Source organism: Chroicocephalus ridibundus, chromosome 8, assembly GCF_963924245.1.
Source record: "Chroicocephalus ridibundus chromosome 8, bChrRid1.1, whole genome shotgun sequence".
NCBI lineage: Eukaryota > Metazoa > Chordata > Aves > Charadriiformes > Laridae > Chroicocephalus > Chroicocephalus ridibundus.
Window position 1 is genome coordinate 54,583,637 of NC_086291.1, and position 26,536 is coordinate 54,610,172.

The following is a 26,536-nucleotide window of genomic DNA, read 5'->3' on the forward strand; positions in this document are numbered from 1 at the left end:
GGAAATAAATGATAAGATGGAACAGAAGTTCCTGGATTATTTTGCTTTAAATGTAGCACTTCTCTCTAAGTGACAGAACTGCGGCAATAGCTGTGTGCCATTTGAGTTGTCATTTTTAAAACTTGCTCTTAGATCTCTATTCCTGAATCTAGAATACTTATTTTTATATCTGTTATAAACAAATATATATCATTTTTTCTCTTAATGGTGGCTATAAATAGGAGTCTCTTTAAAGCTAATTTAGAGGGTAAACGAATGGAAACAGCCACAGAGAAGTATGAATTGCCATTATAAATGCAGTATTTTGACTGCTTTGTTTATCCTGTTCCATTTAAAGCAATCTGCCTGCATCACAGCGGCATCCAGCTGAAGCACTGATGGATTTTGGGTTTGTTGCTCCTGATTTAGACTGAAGTGCTTGATGAGATGAGTGGTGCCTCCAATTTGGACCTTGGGCGAGGGCAGGGGCAAAACTGTGGCTTAACAAAAAAGTGGCTGGGCACCTGTCAGCGGGGATACCTTAAGTGCTAAAAAGTATTTTTCAGGTCTGAGTTTGCTGCTTAGATAACAAAGTTAACTTTTCTTTTCTCCTACCTCGTCTCCCCCAGTAGTTCCTCTCTGTAGTTCTGTGTATGGTAAAACACAAATAAGCAATGACACTGATTTGTAAAAGGAGCCACTTGTGGTTTTCCTGGTTCTTATTTAGTGGAATCGGAGAATCTTTGCCTTGTGTACTGAAGGTCTAGCGTATGGCCGTGCGCTTAGCCAAATGCTGCCTCTTACCGTGCAACTGATAGGAGATTAGGTATATAGCTGTGGCTGAGCACACGGGGATTGAAAGCAATAAGAAATGTTTATGTCTGGAGGCAGAACGTAGTATAAGAGAGTACGTACAGTTGATGTTACCACCCTACAGCTTATTTTTGGAATGCCTTATTTATTGATTTCCTGGGAAGGAGAGGGTAGAGTCGGGCCAGCTCTCTTTGTAACAAAGAAATGCAATAAGGGAAGAGAATGAATGTTTAACACCCTGCAAGATGAAAATCCTCTCCTGGCTGTGAAGGTGACAAAGACATGGCTTCAGTACCAAGCTGGCTTCCTGATTATTCAAGGAGGCAAACGGGTCAGTGAGGCCAAGGGGAAATATCTGATGCTAATGCCAGCTGTGTGCTGTGATAATTTGGTAACCCACATCAGCTCTGGAGCGTGTTTGGTAGCAATTAGATTGACCCTGGGAAACTGAAGAAATGCCTCTTTGTGCTACTTCTCCATTTCGGTTGTCCTTGTCTGCTTGGCTCCGGCAGTTCTTTGTTAATCAGTACCATTCATTTAGAGGCTAACGGTGAGTGCAGGACTGACGTTCCTGTCCTTCCTCCTGTTTCCCCTGGCAGGGACAGTCACCTCCCCCGGGTGAAATCAGGCTCTGTTCTGGCAGCACCGCCAGCTATAACAGTTGTTGAGGCTCCATAAATAACAGTGAATGGGTCTAAGTGAAACACTGAAGAGGAGGAAGAGCAGGTGTTGTCACAGGCTTGAGTTGGAAGGGTGGCCCCTTCCGTGGGTTGCTGGTGTGTCAGCTCCCTGCTGTTAGGCAGCCGTTGGGTGTTCGTGAGCGCCTTTTCCTTTTTTTTCAGAAGGAAATCAGTCTAACTTCTGAGCCTGTCATCGTGCTAGGCAGCTGGTTGGGAGATGGTTGAATGTTCTGCCTTCCCGTGTGGATTTTCACTGCTGTGTCATAACTTAATATCAGGAAGCTACAGAAATAGCTCTTGGTCCCCGATGTCAGGACTGTCCTGGGCACCTGAGCAGGAAGGAGTATCGCAATGTGAGGACTGCGGTGTGGCACTGCTCAATGACACTTTAATCACCATGATGGCTCCTTAGAAACGCCTTTAAAAGTCTGAAAGAAGTGTTGGTATCCCTTAATGTGCTTGAGTGTAAACTGTAGCAGCTGCTTTGCGAACAGTTCAGCCGTATGTACAATGAGAGTGAGGAGCTCAAGGAGGCAGCGCAGACAGCTGGGAGCCACCATCGATGCTCTCCCCTCGGAGGAAGCCGCTCTGTTTGAAGGCTCCCGGTTCTAGTGCACGGACTCTTCACGCTCTCTGGTTTGCTGCCTCTGCCCTGTGGGTGATGATCTCCAACATAAACAGCTGTATAGACAGATGAGGCTGAAACACTTTTAAGGGTCTCCAGCTAGTTTCACTACGGTGTATTTGACCATGCATTTTTTCACTTCAGAAAAAAGACGACTAGGAGAGGATGTGAGTGGGTTGAGGGACTCGGGTAGTCCGTGGAATAAGAATCCATTGGGAATTGCCATGTATGTAGGAATCGCCTTTACCTTGGGAATCACTTGAGCTGAAGTTGGGCTGAGAGGACGCTCGTGTTTTCAGTCTTGCCTAGGTGTCTGCTATTGGCCGGTGCTGGGGTATGGCATACTGCGCTAGGTGCTGCCGTCTATTTTTAAGGATATAAGAACCAACAAGTAATCTTAAGAAGCTTTGTAGCGCTGGGTCAATTTTTCCCTTTAATCGCTACTTTTAGTTGTTGTTTTTAAATATAATGTGTTGTGATATTCCCAGCCCTATGCTCTGGCATTCAGACTAGGATGAGTCATCTAGGTTTGCATATTTGCAATGCTTTTTTGTTGGTGGTGGTTATAGGAGTTTTCATAGAAAAAGAACTGTGTTGGATACTGGGCAACTAGTACGTTAATGTTCCTATTTGTGTATTAATTGCTGTTTGCAAATCTAAAGAGAATTAATGGAGCTGAGAATAATCTGATTAAGTGCATTATTATTGTTGTCGTGTTTTTAGCTGGAGAGGAGATGTCCTTGTTTTGTAGATAAAATGTGCTGCATTAGAAAAAAGCAGGGGAAAAGTGGGGGCAAAGCCTTAATGCAGGTTTCCTGGCGAAGGAGAGACTTAAATCATTTTGCAGAAGAGGCTGACATATGTGCCTAACTCGTGCAGTATTCATTAATTGAGATAAAGCCAATGGAGTTGAACAGTGGCTGTATAATCAGCTCCTGCTGCTCGTAAAAAGACTTGGTGCAGCCAAGATGTTTATTTTCAAAGCAGGAGGCCATCTTCTAGTCTCATTCTTTTTTCATTGATGTTATGTTATTATCAGATGACTTATTGCATAAAATTAAATAAAAAGGCACAATCTGTCTAAACAACAGGAAGAGCTTTCTCCAGATTCTCTTACTGGAAATCTGCGTGGCGAACAGACACTTGCTTCATCCGAAGGAACTGCAAACCTCAGGGGATGGATAATGGAGCCTTTTACCTCCAGTCCAGCCAAGTTGGTCAGGCTGGATGCTGAGACTTCGCTACTCGGATATAAGCAGGAAGCGTTCTTGTCACGTGCAGCCTCCTAGTTGGCCTCTCACTGATTCACTCTCGTCTTAGAAGCCCAGAGCTGAATGAAACAGAGGACTGACACCGCCACCACCTCCCTTTCCTCTCTAGAAGTAAGGTCAGGACAAAACCTCACATGGGGCATGTGGTGGTCGCGCAGTTATTACTTGAGCTCAGCGAGCACTGCAGAAAAGAGTTTGCCCAAAGAAGCGCTCTCGAGAATCCTGCTGCACTGATGTTGGTGTTGAGAAGCTGTCTTTTCCTGCCTGGTTTTATTGGACTCCTGATTAGCAGAAAGCTTTGAGCGGAGGGCATGTGGGATGGCTATGAGCTCCTTACTGAAGGCCCCCTTTCACCAGTACAAGAGTGGCATCTAAGAGAGAAATATAAATGTTACGCAGATACCTCCCTTTGCTGTCAGACTGTTGCCTTAGGGAAGCAAACTCTTGGTGGAGAACGTGTTACCTGGGCAAGAAAATGCTTCAACTTTTTCTGATGATTGAACGCACAGAGTCAGTCTCATTTGGGTGTATGTAAAATGCAAGCTGCTTAGAGAATGCTCAAGTAGAGATGAAGGGCTGGGAAAAGCTGTTCTAGGTGTGGGGATTTATTTTTTTTTTAAACTAGGATCTCTTTTTCTGATTGCTCTTTTACCCTGCAGACCTTCTCGCTGCCTTTTGGCGGGTGCATAATGCCGTTTTTGCATTTCAGCTGGGCTTTGAAGTGAATAGTAAGTCTCCATGGTTGCAGAAGCAGTAAGTAGTTCTAGCAGCTGAAGCCGTCTTTAGTAGGCAGTTCTACTTTCCTTTCTAGGAAAAACAGACTTTGCAAAAATAAAGCATTTTGGGTAGTTCCCTTCCATGCCTTCTGCTCCCACATTGCCTGCGCACCAAGAGCGTGGGTCAGGAGGATTGCTGCTAGCAACAGCAGGCACAGGCAGCTGCAGATGTCACCCTGCCTAACCCTTCTATGAACTGGATTGCCCAAAGGCCGGCTTCAAAAATCAGATCCAACCTTCAGGAATTTTCCGTGAGAGGAAAATGCATCAGAAAGATAATTATAGAGAGAAATTGCCTGGAGCTGTTAGCAGAGTACAAATGATGGGTTAGTGTAGCTGTTCTCTGGACAGAAACATGAGATTTGGTGTTGTAGAGGATAGCCTCCACCAAGTTTAAAACTGGTGAAGGTGCCTCCTGCTCTTTCCTCTTTCCCATCCAGGTGGTATGGAGGCGCAGGGGTCACGCTCCTTTTGATTTCCAGGCTTTGCAGCACAGGATCCCTTTAAGGGAGCTTCAGTGCCTATTGTAGCCTTAGTCTTAAAGCACCACAGCTATTAGCACACTGGTTTCGGTGCAGGGGAAGGCTCCTCCTGCTGGCTTTGCCATTTTTGAAAGCACATTTTATGTACAGAGTGTCACACTTGTCAGCTGCAAAGCCAGCGCTACCGCAGTGAAGCCTTGTTGATCCTGCCTTCCAGGGTGAAGCACGGGAAGCACTTATTTCGCTGTACTGCTTTTCACTTCGCTTGTAACCAGCAAATCTTTATCCTGGGCTTACAAGCTGCAAACTATGATGATATCAGGAACTCTCATCTGTAATCTGCCCACCAGGGATGATCCAAAAGGCCCTGAAGAAGTGTTTCTGGAGCTCTGTATTAGCGGTATGTCATGCCACTTAAGGCACCTACAAAGGCGATGTAAACTTGGTAGCACTGTGGGAGACTAAAAGAAACTTCTAGCGGTTTGTTGATTTAAAATAAATAGGTGACAAGATCACAGCTCCTTTAGGTCGTCGTGTGTGATGCTGTGGATGGCTGCTGCTATGCTGTTCTCCCAGCACAGGTACCTTTTAATCTATTTTTCCGTAGCCGTTCAGTGTGATTTATGAACCTGGGAGGAGCAGCCCTTTCCTTGGCTCAGTAGTTGTGGACAGTCATTTGTGTGGTCTGCCCAAAGGGAGGCACACAAGGCAATTCTTGCTGCCCTCCTATCTACTCAGATTTTGCTGATTGCTGTTTAGAGGCTTGGCTGGGGAGATGTAAGCCATCCCAGAGAAAGAGCCGGTGGGGGGGAGATGGAGCAGCTGGCAGAAGCTGCCCCAAAGTAGGCTAATGAATTATAAATAACAGCTGTCAGGTTGCATTGCCAGTGTGCAGGAGCTGACAGTCTGTGTTGTACCACTTGGTCTCCAGCGGGTTGGCTTGCCGAAAGGTGCATTCAATATTTATGGGAAGCGCAGCAGAGTCAGGATACAGTCAGGTCTGCCTTCTTCACAGCTCCGCTCACTTGTGGTTGTGCCTTTTACTGATTTCTGAGTTGGGACTGATTAGAATACCTTTGCAGCCTGGAATATGCGTGACTGAAAGTCACCGGCAGGAGATTAAAAAGAATGGAGAAAAGGATGCTAGTCGGGGGGAAATGCAGAGTGTATGTGTGTTTTGGGGCTTTTGTCATCTTTAGCAAGCAAATGTCACCCTTGCTTTTGCTGAGCTGATGCTCTCCCATTCGTCTGAAGAGGAACTGTAAATGTTTGAGAAGTAATCTAAAGGTATTTGGATGATCAAGTCTTTCAGAGCTCTCTCCCTGGATAGCATTATTGAGAATGGCGGGGGAAAGCCTGGTATTTGTAACTTGTGCGTGCTGGCAGTTGTAGCGTTATGGAGGGCTCATGAAGGCACCAGGCTGGTTTCATACACACTTGAATGAGGAGAAATAAATCTGTGTCTTCAAGCCTGAAAATAAGGGATGCTGCTAGCAAAGTACTTCAACAGTCTTATTTGGAAGTTTACGAGTGTGTCTTCACTGTACTGTGATTGCTGGTAGAGCTACTCAGTGCTAAGACTAACTTTGGGGATGTTGCCAGCCAACGATCTGAGGTCCCTCGAACGGGTAAACATGTTGCTCTTATCCTAATACGTGGAAAGAGCTTTCTTTCCTGATCAAGTCTGCAGTATTGACTCAATACCGAAAATACCTTTTTTGCATAAGTCAAAAGAAGGATGCAAAACAAATGACGTGCACTCCTTCTAGTTAAAGTCTAATTAAAGCCTTCTTATTAAAATCTAATTGCGTGCAAGTGACATCCATCATAAAACAGACTATTTACTTGTTCGCCCCTAATACCTGTCAGAAAGACAAGAACGTGTTGTCTTCCATCCGTTTCCTTGCTTGCTTTTCATTTTTAGGAAGTGACATTACTGAAAGTTCTGGTTTTCTTGAATTAGGAGGACTTTCTTTTGTTCTTCTACAGAACACTGTCTAAAACCAGTCTCTTCTTGAACATGACAGAAGAATCCCCAGTTGTGAAGATGTCTTTTTTTGCCTGTTTTTCTTTTAAATGCTTGAACTCGTATGTTTAGTACGCAGTATATTCAGCACTGTGTAATAGCACAGGGATGTGTGTACGCACCCAACGGTGTGCTTCCACAGGTATTTTTGATAGCAGCCTGTATTTATATCACAGCTCTACTGCCTCTCCTGTACTAGTATTTTGTGGCTGTGTAGTGACCTATCCGGTGAACTGAATTGGCTGAAAGTTGAGTTGTCTCTTTGTTTTGTGCCCTAGGCAGCAGCCCGTGGCTGCTTTCAGGGACCATAGAAGGGTATTCTGACACTGGGAAGTTGCAGAAATTAAACATGCAGTTGGATTTATCCTAGACTGACGTCTTGTCTTATGCCTATACTGTGGATAGTGTTGACTTTTGAATAAAACCTTTTGGATGTTTCATCTAATGGTGTAAGTGGGGCAGCCCCATTGCCTTTTGCTGTTCACAAAAAAAAAAAAAAAAAAAAGAGAAAACCAATCTTTCTTTTCTCCCCAAAGGCAGCTTACAAGGGTTCCCCTTCTCTAGTGCCATCCTTGCACTGTAATCCTACATGGAGAGAGGGAAGTGATTTTATTTATATTGCATTTTCATTTTGCTTATTGCTTTCAGAATTTAACACCTCCCTTGTGGCAGTCATAAAATACTGCAAAGCTGGAACAACGTATTTAGCATGACTTTCTTTTCTTTTGTCTTTGTAGATACTCTCCGCTATTACATCACCTGCAGTGCTGGGTACCCCAACCCTTTCCAGCAGGTGAGTGTAAGCATCCTAGCTCTCTTCAGCCCTTCTCAGTATCCTGCAGGGTATTGGTTAAAGGCTTTTGATGCCAGCAAGTTGCAGGGTGTTGGCTTTAGGGAGCACTCCACCTGTTGGTAAAGCTTTGGTAGCTGCTTTCCAGCTGTGCGAGAGGTGGCACTGTGATTTAGTGAGCAGTTTTTTCCAACTTCATCACTACCCGCATAGCTTCAGGTCCAGGATGCCCTCGTAGAAGGGCCCATGTGTGATGTGGTGAAGACCCTGGCTTTGTTCGTGGCACCTCTGTTTACATGGCACTCCTAGAAGAGCAGCAACGCGGAGACAGAGCACCCACAATTAATGCCAGGGTGGGAAATGCCAGACTTCCTGCTTTGAATCTCTTCTTGCAGGTTCTTTTGGGTTAAACAGTGACAACACTCCACTCCCAAAATGCAGCCACTTCTGTGGGTGAGGGAGTGATTCTCACATACACCTCTTAAATCCCTTAGATGTTGAAGGGTTTGTATCCTGAAGTATAAATGTGAGTCATTATTCTTTTGTGTGGGGGCTGAGGAACAGCACCTGGGCCCATCCCAAACTTTGTCGTATGCATCAGAGGCCAGAATGAACCCACACCACCCACCGTTTGGCAGACACCAGCTGCTTCACCATTTATATTTAGGATTTTTTTAAGTCTTGTCTTCCTCTGTTTTAAAGGGTGGGGTAAGAACACTTCAAGCTGTGGTATGATGCACCGTTGCCATCTGTTGCATTTCTGGTTGCTCAGTATGCTCTGACATGCTATTGCATGTGAAATTCCCATGGATGCTTTAATGGGATGGGAAGGCTGCACCCCAATACAAACAACGTCTAGCGTTAACATGAAGTCTTTCTCAGCCATCCGATTTAATAGAAAAATCCAGCTGTGCTCTGCGGTGAGAACCTGGGTGCTTTGTGGCTTTCTCCTCCTCTATCCTGGAGCCAGCCCCAGCTGCGCAGATGTTTTTGTGTGTGTACATGTTTGTTTTTTTCTCCTGGTTCTTCCCTTTCCCTCTTCTTTCTGTCCGTATTTCTTCCAGGTTGGTAGAAGTCAAACTTAACCCTATCGCAGCTGCATCAGTGTCAGTTGGGACATCCTTAACTCGTACCATTCATACAGATAATGCTTCAATATTTGGGTAGTAGGGTTTAAGTCTTTTCCCAGGAGTTCTGTTGGTTCGTGTGGCCTGAATTGCTGAAATATTGCATGTTTTGTGCTGAGCAGAAGCTGTCAGGAAGTCACAAGGCTCTGGTGGAAATGCAAGATGATGTTATGGAACTCATGAGGTCAGCAAGCAGAGAGCACCCCACCTCCAAGGTAACTCTCCTTAAGTTTGTTCTCCCTGTACTTGCTGGCTTCCCTGACCCTTGTACAAAGCCCAAGATCACCTCCTGCTAAGCCGTTTCCTTGCTGTAATCACTGGCTTGTTGCTTACAGGAGTATCTTACTCGGATTCAGGAGGTTTTAAATTCGACAGAGATCAACTTGCAGCAACTGACAGCTTTAGTAGACTGTCGGAGTCTTCATTTGGTGAGTACTCAGTGACTGGGCTTGAGCTAAGAAAGAACAAAGCGGGTGTAGAGCCTGTAGCGTACTGATTATTTTGGAGTTTCAAATCTCTGGTGTGCCAAAACAGTTTACAACAGATTTTACTGATTGACTCCAGCAGAAAGGAGAGTGGGAATTTGGGTCAAGTTAGCTTTCTGTTTAAAAATCAACATAGGAAACTAGATAACATGCCTTTATACATCTACAAGCTGCAGCCTTAAGGTTTCAGGGGCCTTCAAGCATTTTTTTCTATAGCACGTAGCTTGTTGCCTTTCCTGTGGAGCGGAATGAAGGCTGCCGTATAGCATGGCCTAACTGTTGCCCTGGCTGCGTCTCTGAAGGCAGAGAAACAGATAGTCCGTGCTTGTGTTCTTGGGCAATGGGAGATAGTGAGGGAGCTGAGAGGCTTTAATGAAAAATGTGGTATCGTAAGTTGGGTGGATAAGCTTGCCTTGGCTTTTTTTTTTTTTAATTATTATTTTTCCTCTCTCTTAAAGTCTTATTGTGTGAGTTTGAAAATATTTCCGCGTCTAAATCCGAGCTGGACTTCGTGAGGGGAAATAAGGGTTAGATCAGTTATGAAAAACATTGGGGTCCCTGAAATTAAAATAGAAATATGCTCTGGAAAAGGGACTACAATCTCTTAAGTTGTTTTGGAGAATGTAATCCAGGGGAAGGGCTTTTGAATTAGAGCTCAATGTTAACTCTCTAGTGATCAGGAAATTGTTCATTTCTCTCCCCAGGATTACGTCCAGGCTTTGACGGGCTTTTGCTATGATGGAGTGGAAGGCCTCATCTACTTGGTTCTCTTCTCCTTTGTCACAGCCCTCATGTTCAGTTCCATTGTGTGCAGCGTCCCACACACTTGGCAGCAAAAGAGGTATAGAGAGGGTTTAGCTCCTGTAGCGTTGTAGAGCTCTTTCCTAGTGAAGACTGGCTATTGGATTTGTGCCCGTGAGCATATGGAGCTCTTTCCCATACAATCCCGGGAGTGTGAGGGATGAGGCTTTATAAGCACAGGTCCAACAGGAAAAAAACCAAACTATTGGCTTTTGCTCTGGCTGTGGTTAATATTTACATCTGAACCTTATTGCACTGGAATACCTTGTATGCAGAGTATTCAGTACGCTGTATGACCGACTGTGAGTCAAGTCAGAGATGAATGATTATAGCTTAAAGAGAAGTAATGCTTGAACTATGTGCCATTGCTGTAAAATACCTATTCTCTTGCATTGCTTTGAGGCATTTGTTCGAGTACGGGGAAGAGAATTGCAATGAGAAGCAGTTCACACTTGCCTTTTTGGCTTTGCTCACCTGGGGCGGCTGACTTGCATAGCTAATAGAAACCAGGAACTGTCTTGTTGGCAATAGCACGGGCAGGTGAGATACTTGCAAATTGGGGGCAATCATCTAACAGCAGAGTTGTTTGGAACTAGTATTAATGATGGTAACCAGGCTGATCAGTAAGTCTTGAGCAAACCTTCGCTTCACTGACCGGCTGCTGCGCCACATGCAGCTATTAAAATAGCCTGGAGTTTCTGTTCTTGCAGAAGAGCCACAGACTGTGCAGCAAATCCTCTTCTGTGGTCCTCAAACGGGACTTCTGTGGTCTAAGCCCAGGCTCAAGGTTCAAAGCAAAATGGAACATCCTGAACAATAGCAGGAAGCCAGAGCCCGCCAGGCCTGCGCTGCCCACAGAGAAAGCCTTGGGAAGTGCGTCAGAACAGCACTTAAGAAAATGGCTGGGTTCCTTACCTCTTCCACATGCGGCTGCAGAGGCGATATCAAGAAGAGGATGTAGTCAGCCCGTTTGAAGGAAAAAGATTTACCCAGTGGTATCTCTTGTGCTGCCTTCCATGAGGGCTGCTGCCTGCCCTGCCAACCCCAGCAGGCTCAGGCTGCTGCTCTGAACTGAAGGATTCCCTCTTGCATTCCCTGGAGCACCATTTCTTCCTCTGCCTCCCTCCGGGAGGTGGAGGATGTCGTACTTAATTGCCTGTAAGAGCCTGTGCAGGCCGCAATTCCCTGAATAAATCTTCAGTGCCACCTTGTGGCACAGAAGCTGCAGGTGATGTTTGGGATGTTTTAGTGATGTCCATGCTGTCTCCCCTCAGCAACGAAGTGTTCCGTGTAGACGGTTTTAGTAGCTTTGTCAAGTGTCACTAAAATAGATTTCAAATCTCGTTGCTTCATCCCACAATTAGGGAGATGAAATCGTAGTGTATATTACATAGGAGGGACAAGAGAATGCTGTGGGAAGGGGGGGAAAGAACCAACTGGCAAACTGGCTCTGCTCTGCAATAAAATGGATTTAAAATCCTGGCGTCAATGAGCTGAGAAAGCCTCTAGACGCAAATGTTACAACTTAGTCCGTGTAAAGACTTCTGAGATTTTGTTAGAAGCTGAAGCAGACCCTTTTGTAACCAGAATGGGAGTTCAGAGAAGTCTACAGGGAATTATCCTTAAAAGTTCTTTGGACATGGCTGCAAGAAACGGAAAGACAGAGACTGCAGTTTTGAAGGATGCTTTCTGAGGGCTGCATGGCACTACATCCCCACTGCCTCTCCTTCACTTTTTTTAAAAGTGCTGTGTATTGCAGGATGTTTGTCCATCCTTTGGCTGTACGACTGGGCAGAACTGTGCTGTCTGCCAAGCCCGTAGGGAGACTGCAGGGGATCACGCAGTGTAAAAGTCCAGATGGTATCTGTGGGAGGTCTGAGTCACTGTGGTGTAGGCTGTGTTTGACACTGCCACCCTGAGGCATCCCAAATGGGTATAAATGTGGAGGTGTGGAAGATGGTTGGGAGGTTCCTAGGATTACCATGGTTTCCTGCAAACCCCACGTGTGGGGTAATTGTAGGGTTCTAGGAGGAACTTTTTCTCCTTCTTGCAGAAGCTCAGATGATGATGGGGAAGAAGAATCAGCTGCTCAAGGGAGTAGACAAACACACGATAATCTTTACAGAGTGCACATGCCCAGCCTCTATAGCTGTGGGAGTAGTTATGGCAGTGAGACCAGCATTCCAGCAGCAGCACACACAGTCAGCAATGCTCCCGTCACGGAGTACATGTGAGTATCCCGACAAGAAGGCTCTATTGCGGCTTGTCCAGGTTGCTTCACTCTGATTTCTGTCGTCGCCAAGTGCTGTGAGGCTGGGACTTCTGACCAAGCAGTAGAAGTGATAAAGGATTTTATCCAAAGTGTCAAAAGGCATCTTTTCTGATTGGCATCTACTGGGAGAATAGAATAGCTTAAACGTGCTGCAGTCGAAAGGGTTGTTGTATTAGACAGCACGCTGCAACGTACGAACAGCTTTGTCCTGCAGGACTTAGAAATCTGGCTAGAGAAAAGAAGTAAGAAAGTATTGTCCGGGCTCCTTATTACACAATGATTCTGATCTCCAGAAGACTTAATTCTTCAGACAGAGCAGTTTTGCCAGAAGATTTTAAGCCTCCTGAGAGACCAAGAGTCAAGACAAAACCTGCAGGCTCCTTACACAATATTTGCAGGCAGCTCTGACAGCCGTTGCACTATGGAGCTACCTAGTCCAGGTGGGATCTTTAGAGCTTTCTCCAGAAGTGCCTAACCCTGATCACATTCGGATTACCTTCAGGGCCCATTTTTTTGGGGCTGGCACATCATTTTGTTCTTCCTGTTAGATTTTTGTCCTCGTTTTATCTCCATTTCTGCAGCTTGGCAGTTCTAACGCTGCAGGGAGGCAGATTCTCACACAGACCTATTTTTAAATCACTTGGCGTGATTCAGTGTGGGCCCTTCTGAGTAAGAGTGTAAAGATAGTGCTTGATTTGAGGAAAATAATGCTAGTTTTGTGCCCTTGTCTGGAAAAGGGGGATCCACCTGGCCTGTTAGAAAAGCTTTGAGGAAGACTGACCTGTTACAGTAGTTCTGGGGGTGCATATGCTCTGTCCCATGTCACCGTCAGAGACCTTCCCCAGAGAAGTGTGACACGTACCCCTGTTACCATGTGTGTCTTCCTTTCCTAGGAGCCAGAATGCAAATTTCCAGAACCCCCGTTGCGAGAATACCCCGCTCATTGGCCGGGAGTCCCCACCTCCCTCAGTAAGTCTCTCTTTACTGCTCCTCTCTGCTTCAGCAACTTTGGGGAATACACGTTTACCACTCCTGTATACTCTCAAGGGAGCTGATTGTGCCGCCAAACACAGGATCTGGCCCATAAGTGGCAGCAATTTGAATAGACAAGCCACGTCTCACCTGCCGCGGGGAATAAAACCTCGCTCTGCTACTTTGGACATTGCACATAAAAAGAATAAAACTCGGTCTATTAACACTGTTAATGCTATGGGCCCAGTCCTGCCACCACTGGAGTGCATGACTGTCTTGGTGGGTGACTTCAGCAGGATGATTCACTTGCATGCAGTGTACTTGCTATCTGTGGCATTGGTTCCTCAAGTTTAAAATGAAAATTGTTAAAACAGTAAATTCAGAGTTATTGCTGAACCTCTCTCCTTAATCTGCCCTAAAGGGATGGTAGGATGAAACCTGTATTATTTTTTCGTTGAGATTTTTTAATTTAAATCTTTATTTCACAACTGTTTTTACTTTCTTTAGAATCTATTTTTTGTATTTAATTTCCTATCGAGGAAAAAAAAAAACCCAACCAACTTTCATGGAAGGTTTTGGTATTTGGAGTGGCCTGATAGCCATTTCTGTGCGCTGGATAAAACATGGGCTTGCCTTCATGTATGTGTAAGAACTAGATGAATCTTGCCCTCCTTCACTGGATCCTGTAAGCCTTACTTACACCAGAACTTGGAGAACATGCCATCACAGTGCTCACTAACTTGGTGGTGTGGATGCAGAGGATGAGTAGTAGCATGCTTTTAATGATCAACCAGTCTTCAGGTATAGATAAAGAAAATACACTCCGTGGTGCATGGTTCAAATTTATGGGAAGGGGAGGAAGAGGATGGAGGAATAGAAACTGTGGTGGAAAAGGGGACATCACATTCATGTTTTCACTTCAAAATGACCAGCTCATCTTGCTGTAGAGAAAGTGGAAAAGCGGAGAGTTAATCCTTGTCTCTGTATTTGGCCAGACTCTTTCAACCTTCACAAAGAGTTTTCCCTGATCTGGTGCTCTTATTGCGAGCTCTGGTAGCGTTATCTGCTCTCAGCAACGAGGTGGTCCTCGGGAGAAGAGCTGACGTGTTGCACACCAATACAGTGTGGCAAATGCTTTACCGCTGGCGTTCCCCATTGACCGAAGGGCACTGTCCCTCTGGTGCTGCCAAGGCATATGTTCATTCAGCGTCTGTAGACCCGAGGTCCTGTTTCCTCTTCCCCTACGGCTCTTCTGCTTCAGAGGCAGCACATTCCTTTCTACGGGGGCTTTAGTTACACAAGAAGTTCCCTGGTTCTTCAGTAGCTGTTTGTGTTAATACCCTGAGGGGGGATCCGAGTCCTGGTGCCTTAGGCTGGTTTCTGACAGGAGATAAAGATGAGATTTTTTTTTACTTGGCAGCCATCGATATGGGCTATAGGGAAGCGCAGGAGCTGGAGGAGGAGAGCGCATTGTTGCTCCTATGGACAAGGGGAGCTTCTCCCTAGACAAGGCAAGGAACAGGCTATAGGATGAACGCGTTTTCTGGAGGATCAGAGTGGTAGTAGCCGGGCAGTGGAAACAAGAAAATTGCTGCCTGCTCTCATATTGGCAGGCAGCAGAGAAGGGGGCTTTTCTGGGGTTTTTGTATTCGTGGCTCTCCATAGCCGGTGGCTGAGACCGTACTGAGGCAGGAGAACTTGCAGCTTTTCATAGCAAACCATCTGTGGGAGGAGAGAGATGAAAAGGGAATACCAATGCACATGTCCCTGCCTCTTCCCGGGAGGGAGGAGGTGGGGGTAACCATCCAAAGAGGTTACGTCCAGCGGGTGGACAGAGCTGATGTATTCCATTTAGCTTTCTGTGAACAAGTGGTGAAAACTAAGATGTGATGATCCTGCTGCATTGTTTGTCCGTTACTTTTCCTGGCTTTTTGTTTGTTTGTTTGTTTTTTTTCCCTTCTCTCATTCCTTCTGTTTTCTCCTTCTTGCCACAGGGCTATTCCCTTAGGGTAGTAGAGCCCACCTTGTCACTGACACACACCACGGCGTTTCACTTGCTTGCACTGTGTTTTTCATGCACGTTGAGGCTGCACTCTCTTTTTCTCTCTCTTTCTTGCGTCATCACAGTTGTATTTGGCTGCCATGGACAGTAGCAGCCATATGAGCTGGCAGCTTAAGCCCTCGGACAGTGCACGGACATACTGGTAACAGCGCCCGCAAATGGAACAGGTACTGGAAAAAAGGTCCTTCTTGCTCAATCCCTTCTCCACTCCCAACCACTCCCTTCATCCCTGCACTGTTTATCCCAGGCCAGTGCCTTTTATTTCTTCACATTCCTTCCCTCTGCACCTCCCACCCCATTCCCTCCTGCCAAGGGTTAAAATTAAAAATCAGTTTCGCTCTGGTGCAGACTCAAGGAGCAATATCAACCTTCCAAAGTCTTCTGGTGCGCGTTGTGAGGGTTAAAGGTGCCCATGCCTCACAAAGGTTGACTCACAGCAGCTTCAACTCAAGAGTCCACACCTGAGAACAGCTTGAACACTTAGTACTGAGTGCTGCCCAAATGTAGAACTAACCTTTCACTTCAAATGCAAAATAGAAGTTCTCCCACCACAAGAAGCCCATTTCTAGAAGTAACGAGAACCAACCTAGCAGCTTTTCAGTTGGGACTGGTTGTCTTAATTCAACTTTTTGACTTCCCTTGAGACCTGCTGCTGTTCTGTTTGTCTCAACTGGTCATAACAGCATGTGCCCCAAACCACTGATACCTATCTGCACATGCTTCAAGCTCCTCAGCAGGATTTTTAATTTGTTGAAAGATCCTAGCTGGTAATGGTGGCCTGTCCTGTTCATTGCCTGTTAGATCTGTGTGCAGCTTCTCCTTTTTTATCCTTGCATTCAAAATCAAAAAGGAGCAAGTTTAAAAAAAAAACAAAACAAACAAAAAACAACTTCCCAGAAGGTCCAGACATAAGCACTAAGATCTGTTTCATTCTGTTTCAAAACCTTTTACTGTTTTGTTTGTTCTGTGTGTGTCCAAATCATCCCATCCATGTCCCACAGGCTCTGTGAGCAGGGCCCTCCTAGTACCATTTCGTGGTCTGAATTCCTAATGGGCTGTAGTTGCTGATGTCCTCCAAGATAGCCAGCGTTTGTTCCTTTGCAGTGGTCCATGACAAAGCCATGTGCCTGCAGAAGGAGTAGGTGGTCTGCATTAGGCCTTGTAGTTTTTAGCTTGGTTGAATATAGGGTATAATTATTGCTCTTAGGCTCGTCATACTCATCTGGTCTGAAGGACAGCGTGCTCCTTCAAGGGAACTACAGCCACACAGTCACTGGGAGGGGTTGGTTCCAGTTGGAAAAGAGGGCCCGTTGCTTTTGACTCATGTAGTCAATGACCTCTATCTTACTTTGTGTTCCCACAAATACGTGTCCATAAAGCTGCTGTTCCTCCTTTTCTGCCGTTCTTGTTGGGACTTTTGTCAGCCTTGCATTGGATTCCGTTCTGTCATGTTGCTGCTTGGTCTGCATTCTTGCTGCATCTTGCCGTTTGTCTGCCTGCCTTGTGACGTGCTGGGAAGGGTGCTGTCTGAATCGGGTGTCTTGATGCCCTCTGCCGTGGTGCATGAATGCAAACAAACTTGTCTTGAAGCATGGTGCTAGCACCCTCAAAAGGCTCACAACTTTATTCAGTCTTAAGTCTTGCAAAGACTACTTTTGGGTGTCAGCTTATGGTGGGTTTTCTGCTTTTTGATTCCTGCAGGTGGTAATGTAGTGATATTAGATGGGTCTATTCCATGAAATAAAATATTGCTCGGGGGGCGTGGGGAATTCTAGTGCCTTCATTCTGGCCTTGAAATCTCCTCTGGGCTGAAACATGACCTATCTCAGCTTGCGCTGTCTTCTGTTTACCTAAAGTCACACCCAGAGTTTAATGTGGCTGTCTGCAGGGCTAAGAAAAAGGCATTGCGTTCTTTCCAAGACTTTAAAAACAAACAAAACAAACAGAAGCTCTGTTCCTTGGACTTGGAAAAATTAAGTCACTTTGAATTCAGAACCCACTGGCTGGAATTGGCCGTTTCCCTGCATCTTGTACCTCCCATACATAATGGTACCAAACCCTCTGTGTTTACTGTGCTCCGGCCATCTGAGAGGTGGATCAACCATGAAGAACTTGAATCCAGAAGCTTTGGTCTGTATTGGATTACCTGAATAGCTCTGGCAGGAAATCAAAGTCGGGGCAGCTGAAGAGAGATATGTATGGGGTTTTGAACCACAAACAGTAAATGGTTTATACTCAGAGTCATGGTTTCATATGGTAAGTGATCTTCCAGCACAGCTCAGTTAGCTGTGAAGTACTCGTGGTCTGCACAGTTCACAGCAGTTGGTAGAATTTATGGTCTCTAAAATTAACTGATTATTCTCGTTATTTTTTTAACTTTTTTTTATATTTTTTTGCAACCAATGATTCCTTTGTACACAGGCTTTACGTGTTGAGCACCTAACTAGTATGTGCTGGCAAACCATACCTATGAAAGTTTATACCCTCAACAAGGCTGAATGAGAAGGAAAGCCTTTTTTTTTTTTTTCTTTGGAGAAATGCAAAAATAAACTTACGTGCAATCAGCTGTGTTTGTCCTAGCTGACTGGTAAGTGACTGAGAGGTGTACTGTGTTGGATAGCACAAGCCGTCAGGAGAAACGGTAAAAGAAGTCTTTTAGGTACTCTTTTTAGGGTAGCTGAGAGTGTGGTGAAGGTATGGGTTGAAACTTGTCCTCCGTGCTGTTTTTGAAAGGGTAAATGAAGGTGTATAGGCACGTGGGTACTTCCAGAGAGAGCAGCGGAAGAATGACTGCATTGTGCATGTTCTTTAACCTTCTATGAAAGCTCCTCTTTGAAGGAAACTAAATGCCACCGTATACCTGATAGCTGTTGGGTACTCTATCCACTTTATCTCAGAGTCCGTGACCTCAATGGCTCTGACTTGTGCTCGAGCTTTAAGTCTTTAGAGTTACTTTTTAAAGGAGCCAAAGACTTAGTTGTTTTAACTGTGGATAATACAGTTTGGTTTTGTATCCATGTGACTGGCAAGTTTCTGCTGATACCTCTTCATCTGCTGGCCTGTCCAGATGTTGGGATCTGTCTGTTCCGCAGCATCTTTCCTCTGCTTCCCAGCAGAGGATGCCCTCCCCTGCAGGACTTGGATGAGGGCCTACTGTCAACAGCATATGGAGCAAAGCATTTGTACGTGGAGTCTGATGCAGTGGCTGAAGATCCGGTGCACGCTGATAGAGCTGCGCTGGTGACGAGAGGTGCACAGTGAAGTGTTAGCTCTCTACTTCCAGCTTTCAATCAGACTTATCATGGTCGTTAAATTACACTTTAACAGAAGGAGTGACTGGTTCAAACTGTAATGGGAAAAGGTACAAAGGCGCAAAAATCCTGAGTTAAGGAGAGAACATCAGCCCTAACTCTGACTACTCTGAGTCTTGATTTTGTTCCTTGTGGTGGATTGCAGGTAGGTTTGAATGTAAAATGCCCTCTGCTTGACTGTCCAAATCTCATGTTCCTGATTACTTGGGTTTAACGATACTTAAACAACTGTGGGGTGTTTTCTTAGTGGAGGAAGCAGTGAATTTTTTTCGACTTCTCCCTCCACGATGGGTGTACTTCGTACATCCTTGAAATGCAGTTCATCAAGTGGCCCTTCTTGATTTTAATGCTCTAATGAAAGTTGATGTTGCATGTTCTGTGCCGAACCTATATGACTTGTCCAGGAACCTATATGACTTGTCGAGGAAGACGCACAATAACCTTCCATGATCTGAGAAATATTTTTTTCTAAATACTTCTTACAGAAGCTTAGCACCTGGAAATTCTCTGTTCGTACTCGTCTGCTGTCACATCACATATAGAATACAAATGGAAAATGAACGATCAAATGCATTTTTCCTTCTAAGACCCTCTTCTTAGCATGATGCTTGGCTGGTAATTTCAGCATTTTGCTGCCCTACTTCCTCTATGAGAAAGTTCTTCGACTTGTAAGCTTCTCTGAGCCCGTTGGGTTAGTGTCATACATTTTAATAATGCCCTAAACTTGATTTCTGAAACAGTAATCCCACTTAATAAACTATAGAATGTAGTCCTAAAATGGGCTCAGCTTGGTATTTTCTACCTTTTTCCTTCTCACTGGCAAAAAAAAATACATCTCAAAAAGAGAAAGAACAGGTGTACCCTTTGTCTTCTAAATATAGATGCCATTTCTGGGACAGACTTTTATATTAAGATCCATGTTCAGCTGAAACTTTTCCAATTATGGAAGACACTAAGAGACGAGTGTGCAAATAAGCCACAGGTGTCTTCATCTTGTGCCGATGGGGTCAGCTCTGCCAAAGGAGCAGTTTCTCTCTTCTATTGTGCAGAGGTTCAGCCCGGGTCAGTCTTTGAAGGCAAACTGATAAAATACTGTTAATTCTCTGAAAACCCCTTTGGACAGCTGAGCTTTTGAGAGCCTAAAGATGCCTCATAATGTTCTTTCCCAGTGGGCAAGATAAATCATACCTCCTGGGGTGGAACTGCCTTTCAGTTGTCTCTTTGCCAGTTTAACCGGCTATTTTATGTGGTTCGGTTTTAAAGGTGATAAAAAGTCAGTACGCTGAAGAGCACTCTTGGGAAGTAAGATGTCGGTATTATAGAATTATTCAAGCTCCAGCTGGTATAAAAAGATGAATAAAATGTCTGTCCTCGTTGCTTGGTTGTTAGTATCATGGTAGCAGAGTCCCAGAAGCAGTAATGTGGTCATGATGAAGGTATTGAACACATTGGCACAAAGAGGCAAAAAGTCTTTTGTTCTTTCTGCTGGGTATTATTTACATGCTTTTCAGCTTGTTATTCAAAGCTGAATGGCATATGTTGCCTCAGTGGCTTCTGGGAGCTGTTTTGGATTACCTTGCTTAGAATAAAACAGAAAATAAGAAAAAACAACTCCCCCCGCAAGGAAAACAACCTCTCGTCTTTCTGACTTTCTCTTCTCCCCCCAAGCTGGAGTCTTGTCTACTGCTGCACAGTACGCTTGTTGGACCCCAAGCCTCAGTGGATTATTACCCATCTGATAACTGTTAGCTAATATCGTCTTGTTTGATGGCGACCTGTTTCCAGCCTGACAGGGTCTGTTCTTTCTTGGGCGTAAATTGTTCAGAGACTCGTTCTTCCACACTTTTCTTTCAAACTGCCCATCTGTGATGCATGCAGTCTTATGATGCCTTCGTTGCCGTAAAATGCAACGTAAGAATGCAGGGCAATCTCATTCCCTTTTCAACCTCCTTTTCCGGCATGGTTGAAAGCAATAACATGACTAAGAGAGGATGAAGGTGTGAGGCGGGTTTTCTGCATGGTTTCCATTTCCCTCTCTTCTCCCAAGCAAAGTATGGCATATCTCGTCTCAATGACTACTGAATTTCCTTCTCTGTAGAGAGCCTGGATAAATCATTAGCCCACCTGCACTGACCTGGCCGGCATCCTTGCAGCAGGCCGACTCAGAGTAGACTATGCAGTGACTCGTGAAACTTTCCTTGTCAGACCGAGCCAGCAGCTCCTTGACATGCTTGCTGTAAATACAGACCAGTTTGTGCTGGGAGGTGGTCGTAATCTGTGGTTCAGTGTTTGCATTAGTCATTCTGACTTACTTTTCTGTTCTGTTTGTTTTTGTTTTTTTTTTTCTTCTTGTCTTATCTTCCTCCAGTACACCTCCAGCATGAGAGCCAAATACCTCGCCACCAACCAACCTCGTCCAGATGCTGGCAGTGTGCATTAAAATGAAAAAGCAAAAGCAAAAAAACAAAACCCACACGTGCAGTCAGACTAAACAATGTGCCAACTGCTGTGCCCCTGTGCTGTCCTCGTAGAACAATCCTGCTGTTCTGCCCAAAATCCAGTGCAGCTCCTTCTGTTTCTCCAGTCCAGACCACCCTCCAACCTGGTTCCTGCCCATTGGAGCAGAAGCCCCTTCTGAATTTAAGCCTTCACCTTGTTGTACCTGATGTGCGAGAGAGAGCAAGCACGTGCAGGCAAGCAACTGGGAGCACCCAGGCAAGAAACCGGGTCCACCTGCCTGGGGCCAACTCTATCAGAGTAGCTTATCAGAAAAAGTTGGTGAATATCTTCTGCCCCCCTTTTTCCCCCCCTTCTGTTTCCCAGAGGGACTCGGTGAAAGACGGTGGTAGATCTTCTTCACTTCTGCAGTGGGATCATCAGTCTCAGAGAAACACTGAAGAAGCAGAGGCTCGGTGCCAATGACTGTCGTACAATGCGGGAATGCTGAGTCAAAGCACGATGCAGCATTTTGGGAGTCCTCTGGTCTGGTGCCCTGTGCGAGGGAGGAGGGAAACCCCTGCCTGATGGTGTCACTATATCCACTGTAATTCGGGAGCCTGGGGCTCTTCTAGAGCAAACCATTCCACTACCCTGGTTAACTTTTTTTTTAAATCCATTAAGAAAATGCTTTTTTCTTTCCCACTGTATCTGGCCTGTGAATTCTCGAGGAGGAGCAGGGGACTCCTGGCACCAGTCCATTGCTCTGAACCTGACCTCGCTGCTCCACCAGGGGAGCCCAGGTACTTGCAGATGGTGTTCTGGGTGCTGTCTTTACGAGGCCGACACACAGAGCAAACAGGAGCCAGCCACCCACTTGGTGCCAAATTTTTCCAGGAAAAGACTTGTAAGACTTTATGGGGGGTATTTTTGCACTAAAGAGTTTCAGCTCTCTGATGCTAGATTTTATGGGACAGTCAGCTTGCAAAAAAAAAAAAAAAAAGAAGCAAGAGAGACTGGAAGCACCAGTGGATTTAGAGCAAATGCAAGTTCTCCCTGCAGGAGTGACCTGTGAACTCTGCTGGACTTTTTCTTTTCTTTTTTTTCTTTTTTAAAGTCATAATTTACAGCACAGGGTTGCTGAGCTGGCACTGAAGGAGGTTTTTAGAGCCTCAGTCCTAACAAACTCACAAGATTGTCAGTATATCTTCTTCTGTGTTCCAGAATCAGAAACCCAAATGACATCTGAAGAACATTGTGACTGTCAGAACAGGTTTTTATTTTATTCTATTTTATTTTGTTTTGTTTTTCAAGACATGTTGCTAACCACTATCTGACCGTATTAAGGCACATGTAAGGCATTTTTCTCGCCATGAGGCAGAACAAGGCTTGCAAAGGGGCAGCTGGGTGCCTGCAGAGGGCAACATCCTCCATTGGTGCTGTACCTTCCACTGAAGAGCAGTGCTCCAAAGGGCACTGACAGCTTCCTACTGGAAGAGGAGACCGCCTCTTCGGAGGTACTGTCGAATACTGCCCTTTCAGTAGGGTAGCTTCGATGTTCCTTTTTGTCTTTTTACCTCTGAGCAGGGGCATCTTAGTGTAGTTGCTGAGCATTATATTAAATAACTGGCAGAGTAAATAAAGTGGGGAAACGTCTCTCGAACTGGAATTGAGCCATTGGCAGAGGCAGTTAGTCTTCGCCTCGGCGATGTTCAGACTCGATGTCTGTCTACCCCACGTTTGCTGAACGGGGCACAGAATCTACCAATCTGCCTTTACTCAAGTCAGTTGCCTTCTTGCAGTGAGGTAGGAACTGCTCCGAGCAGGTGGCTAACTAGGATGATGATATCTGCTGTAAAATGGTACCAGCTCTTGTCGAAGAGCAAGCTTTGAGACTCCTCTTACGATAGAAACCACTACTAGACTGGAAAAGCTGTAGGCCAGCTATTACCATTCAAAGGAGTGAGGGTGACAGGGAGGAGGCACCGCCATGCAGACAGGAAGAGAAGGTTTTGGAGGAAACTTCACACTTCACTATAAATCTCTGGAAGCAGGATTTTCTTGCTCAGGACTGAGTACGCCCTTTCAGACACGTTTGATGGGCTTCACACTGAAACATACCTCTGTGTTATCAATAACAAGGGCAGGGAAATGTAGTCACAGGTGATATGGAGGGACACTGTGGCTCACGAGCACCAGGTTTTCCACCCTGTCTTAAAGCCTACCAGGAGACGGGGGTGTGCAAGCACGTGGCATGGTTAGCTTGCAGGGCCCAAAGCACACTGCTGTCTGGGGGGAACTGAACCTCCCCCTTGCTTGGAAGAAAGATGCAAGAGCCATATAATCCTTATCAAGACTGAGTTGTTCTGCCATCATCTCTCTTTGCAAGGACGTGCTCGGATTGTTACTTACGCTATCAGTTTTAGGGAAGCTGCCCTAAAACCTGTGGCCCGGTCCTACTCATTGAAGGCAAGTGTTTTGGAGGCTGGAGGGTGTGGGGAACCCGTGAAAACAAGTGCTTCTGTATATTGATTTTTCTGATATACAGAATGCATCCTGAACATGCGTGTGGCTGCACTTTGGGTTGGATCTAAATTGTCACAGTGGTATCGTCTGTGCCAGCAGGGGTAGCGGGGGAGCGAGCCTATGCCTTTTTGTTTGCAGCATCTAATGGAGCAGCCACCTTGACCTGCTTCCTTCCAAGGTTCGGCGTAGCCACTCAAAACACCCGGGACAACTGCTGACAACGTTTGGGGCTTGCAGCAAGGCACAGATGTGGAGATACGTGCTCTGTGACTTCAAAATATAACTGGAAAGAATGTTACGGAGATAACATTTTGCTCTCCGGAGGCCAGCATAACGTGACTGCGGTGTGAGCTGTGTACCTTTGTCCAGCCAGCACTTCCTTTACTTGACATGGATATTGCACTTTTGTAAAGCATCCTGGAACTCTGCTGCCCCGCTGCATGCTGTGCAGAGCGCTGGATAGGAAACACAGACAAATGGGTTTCTTTTGGTTTATTGTTATTATTGCTACTTTTTCTTTTCTTTTTTTTTTTCTTTTTTTTTCTTTTTACTGGAACCTTGAGCAACAGTGTGGCATTTCTGCAGGCTGGTCTGAACAGATCTGCTGAAGAACAGATGGCCTTTGCCTACTCTTATGGCTGCGGCGTAATCAGCCCCATCCATATGGTCACATTTTGTCTGAGGAGGGGACTTTCCAAAGCCAAGATCTCCCAGACTCAGTGCCTCCCTCTCGGGTGAACAGCAGGTGCTATCTGGCGAAGACTCATCTGTTCTAGATGGCATTCATGGTTGAGGGAGTCCAAACTCTTCAAGCTGTAGGAGGTAAAGCTGTAGAGACTTCTCTCTCTCTTCCATTGTGTCTCTCTGTTTTTAATGTGACAAAATGCCAAGGCCATATCACTTGGTGTGTCCCAGCTGACCTTATCGGAACGTTACTCGTGTTACTGGTTGCTAGCAAAAGGGTCCAGAATTCAGGGGAGATGAGACTGGCCTCTGGACGCCTTGCTGACTGCGAAATGGAAGGCAGCTTGTCCGCTTGAAGGCGACTGCATTGGTGAAGACACTTCATGTTACCTTTTCAGAAGCACAAATGTGGTCATGGGCTTGTCTGGTTGGCTTGGTTTATTTCCACTGCATCATCATGTGTGAGTGACACTTTCTTTTGGAACTGAGAACTCTTCCAAGCACACAAACATCTCCACAATGTGAAATGTAAATAGCATGTTGGACTCTCGTGTCCAGTGTTCAAGACTGCATTGTAATTGTAAAGGAAATCGAATCGAGACTTGGCTGTGAATTTCTTGTGCTGTCTTGGGAATATAACTGTAGTGTTTGTATCCTGTATGTATTATTAAACTGAGTTCATTTTATGTGCTGATAAAAGGGTTCAAGCTAAGATTTTTAGCGTGCATCCATGTATCCAAATGTGAAGGATGGAGTGCTCCCTTCCCCTCCTGTCCTTTTTCAGTTTTCTCCATTTGATAGGTGTTAATTTTTCCGTGTACAGTCATCTCAGCCAAGATGCAAGGATTTGAGTGCTTTGAGGGGGACACAGTGCATGGGGTTTTAAGTGATCCTAAGCCAGGATTTCCATCGCAGTTCCCTGAACATACATGCAAAGTCTGGCCTTTCCGAGAGTAAACCGTGTCTCGGGGGGCTGCTCAGCCATCGCTCACGAGAGCTGTGGGTGCTGCAGGGTGACAGCGGACGGGAGCCGGGCGATGCCCGTAAGAGCAAGGTACAGGCCCCTGTGTGGATAAACCCATGCTTCACTTCTGGTCCCGCCTTCCCCTCCTCCTAGCAGCAACTGCGATACCACGCTGAGCCCTTTGAAGAGGAGAGAAGTGTCTTGGCTTGTTGATTCTAGCTCCCCCCCACCCGACTGGGGAGTAGATGGGGTGGGTGGGTTTTCCTTTAGCTAGGGAGGGGAGGTGTCTTTGAAGTACTTCCTACCTGGGGACCAAGGAGAAGCCGGGGTCTTCCCCAACTCGCCAAGGCTGCTGGTGTAACTAAGGGAGCATCTCTGCGTGGGAGGGGAAGAGCCCTCCGGGCAGATACCAAGGAGTAGATCTGATGCCTTGAGAGAAGAGACCCGACAAGACTTAATCTGTACCTGTAACCAGGTGGCTTCTTTCATCACAGCCTACTCCCCTTTTCTAGAAGTTGTTCGTGTGCGTGCTATGGATGGCTTCCCTAGTCATTCCAGGAGGCCCGGCAGAAGCGTGGGATGTTTTTGGTAGCGAGTAATCAGTGCTTTTGGTGGCGGGGGAGAGCAGGATCTCCTGCCCAGCCCTGATGGTGAGTGTGTTGCCCAGCTGGGAGAGAGAAGGGTCGGGTTACTGGTGGTAACTGGTGAGCTCCCGGGTGCTTGCCCAGCCCCTGTGCCTGCATGCGTGAACAAAGTGGAACATAAATTGATGTACAACCAGAAAGTTCAAAATATTCCTTTCCTAAAGAGGATAACTGTAGCATGAAGCTCTTAGGTGCTCTGCATATTTGATACCACATCGCTCCTCACTATGCAATTCCCAACTCCTTCCTTCCTGTTCCTCCTCTAATCTCACCCCAAGACTTCTCCAGCGGCTTCCACCCAGGAGGCCGCTGAAGTCCCAGAAAAGCTTCGTTTCTTTCATTGTCCTCTGCATTGGGTCCAGGTGCCCAGCCCTCACGTCGCGTGCCTCAGGTCCCTTGATAACGGGAGGCCCCATGAGTTTTATTCACATCATTCAGAGGGAAGTTTATTTTCTTGGACACTGTGCACAGAAACCTAATGGTGAACATGTACCTGGCCTTTTTGTAACTTTTCTGTTTTTTCTTCTTAACCATAATGGTTGTATATCATACCACTTTATATACATATATAATATATAAATATATATAATTTTTTTTAAAACTTTGGACCTGCTAGTTTCTTTCAAGTGTTCCTGCACTTACCCAAAATGTTTTTAAATTGTGAGGGTTAAAGAGGATTGAGCCCATTTTTGTATCTTTACTTTTAATTCTGTAGTTCTATTGATTGTAATGTAGCTATTTTTTACTGTAACTTTTTGGTTTGCAAATACTAAACAAAAAACCTAAATGTAATTTCTGTGGTTTCTATTC

The 26,536-nt window shown here is 45.6% G+C and overlaps 1 protein-coding gene across 3 annotated transcripts in view; it reads left to right on the plus strand.

The window, feature by feature from the left end:
- The window catches only part of TTYH3 (tweety family member 3), a 74,663-nt gene extending 53,089 nt beyond the window's left edge, over window positions 1-21,574 (plus strand). The window contains exons 8-15 of one of the 3 annotated variants that reach the window (XM_063343076.1): window positions 7,390-7,445; window positions 8,692-8,784; window positions 8,905-8,997; window positions 9,759-9,895; window positions 11,909-12,085; window positions 13,021-13,096; window positions 15,227-15,328; window positions 20,841-21,574. In XM_063343076.1, the coding sequence (XP_063199146.1) occupies window positions 7,390-7,445; window positions 8,692-8,784; window positions 8,905-8,997; window positions 9,759-9,895; window positions 11,909-12,085; window positions 13,021-13,096; window positions 15,227-15,307 (713 nt within the window). In that variant the 3' untranslated portion in view covers window positions 15,308-15,328; window positions 20,841-21,574. The remainder of the gene's footprint in view (window positions 1-7,389; window positions 7,446-8,691; window positions 8,785-8,904; window positions 8,998-9,758; window positions 9,896-11,908; window positions 12,086-13,020; window positions 13,097-15,226; window positions 15,329-20,840) is intronic. The other 2 variants (XM_063343077.1, XM_063343078.1) reach the window with 2 other exon arrangements.
- The last annotated feature ends 4,962 nt before the right edge of the window (window positions 21,575-26,536 follow it).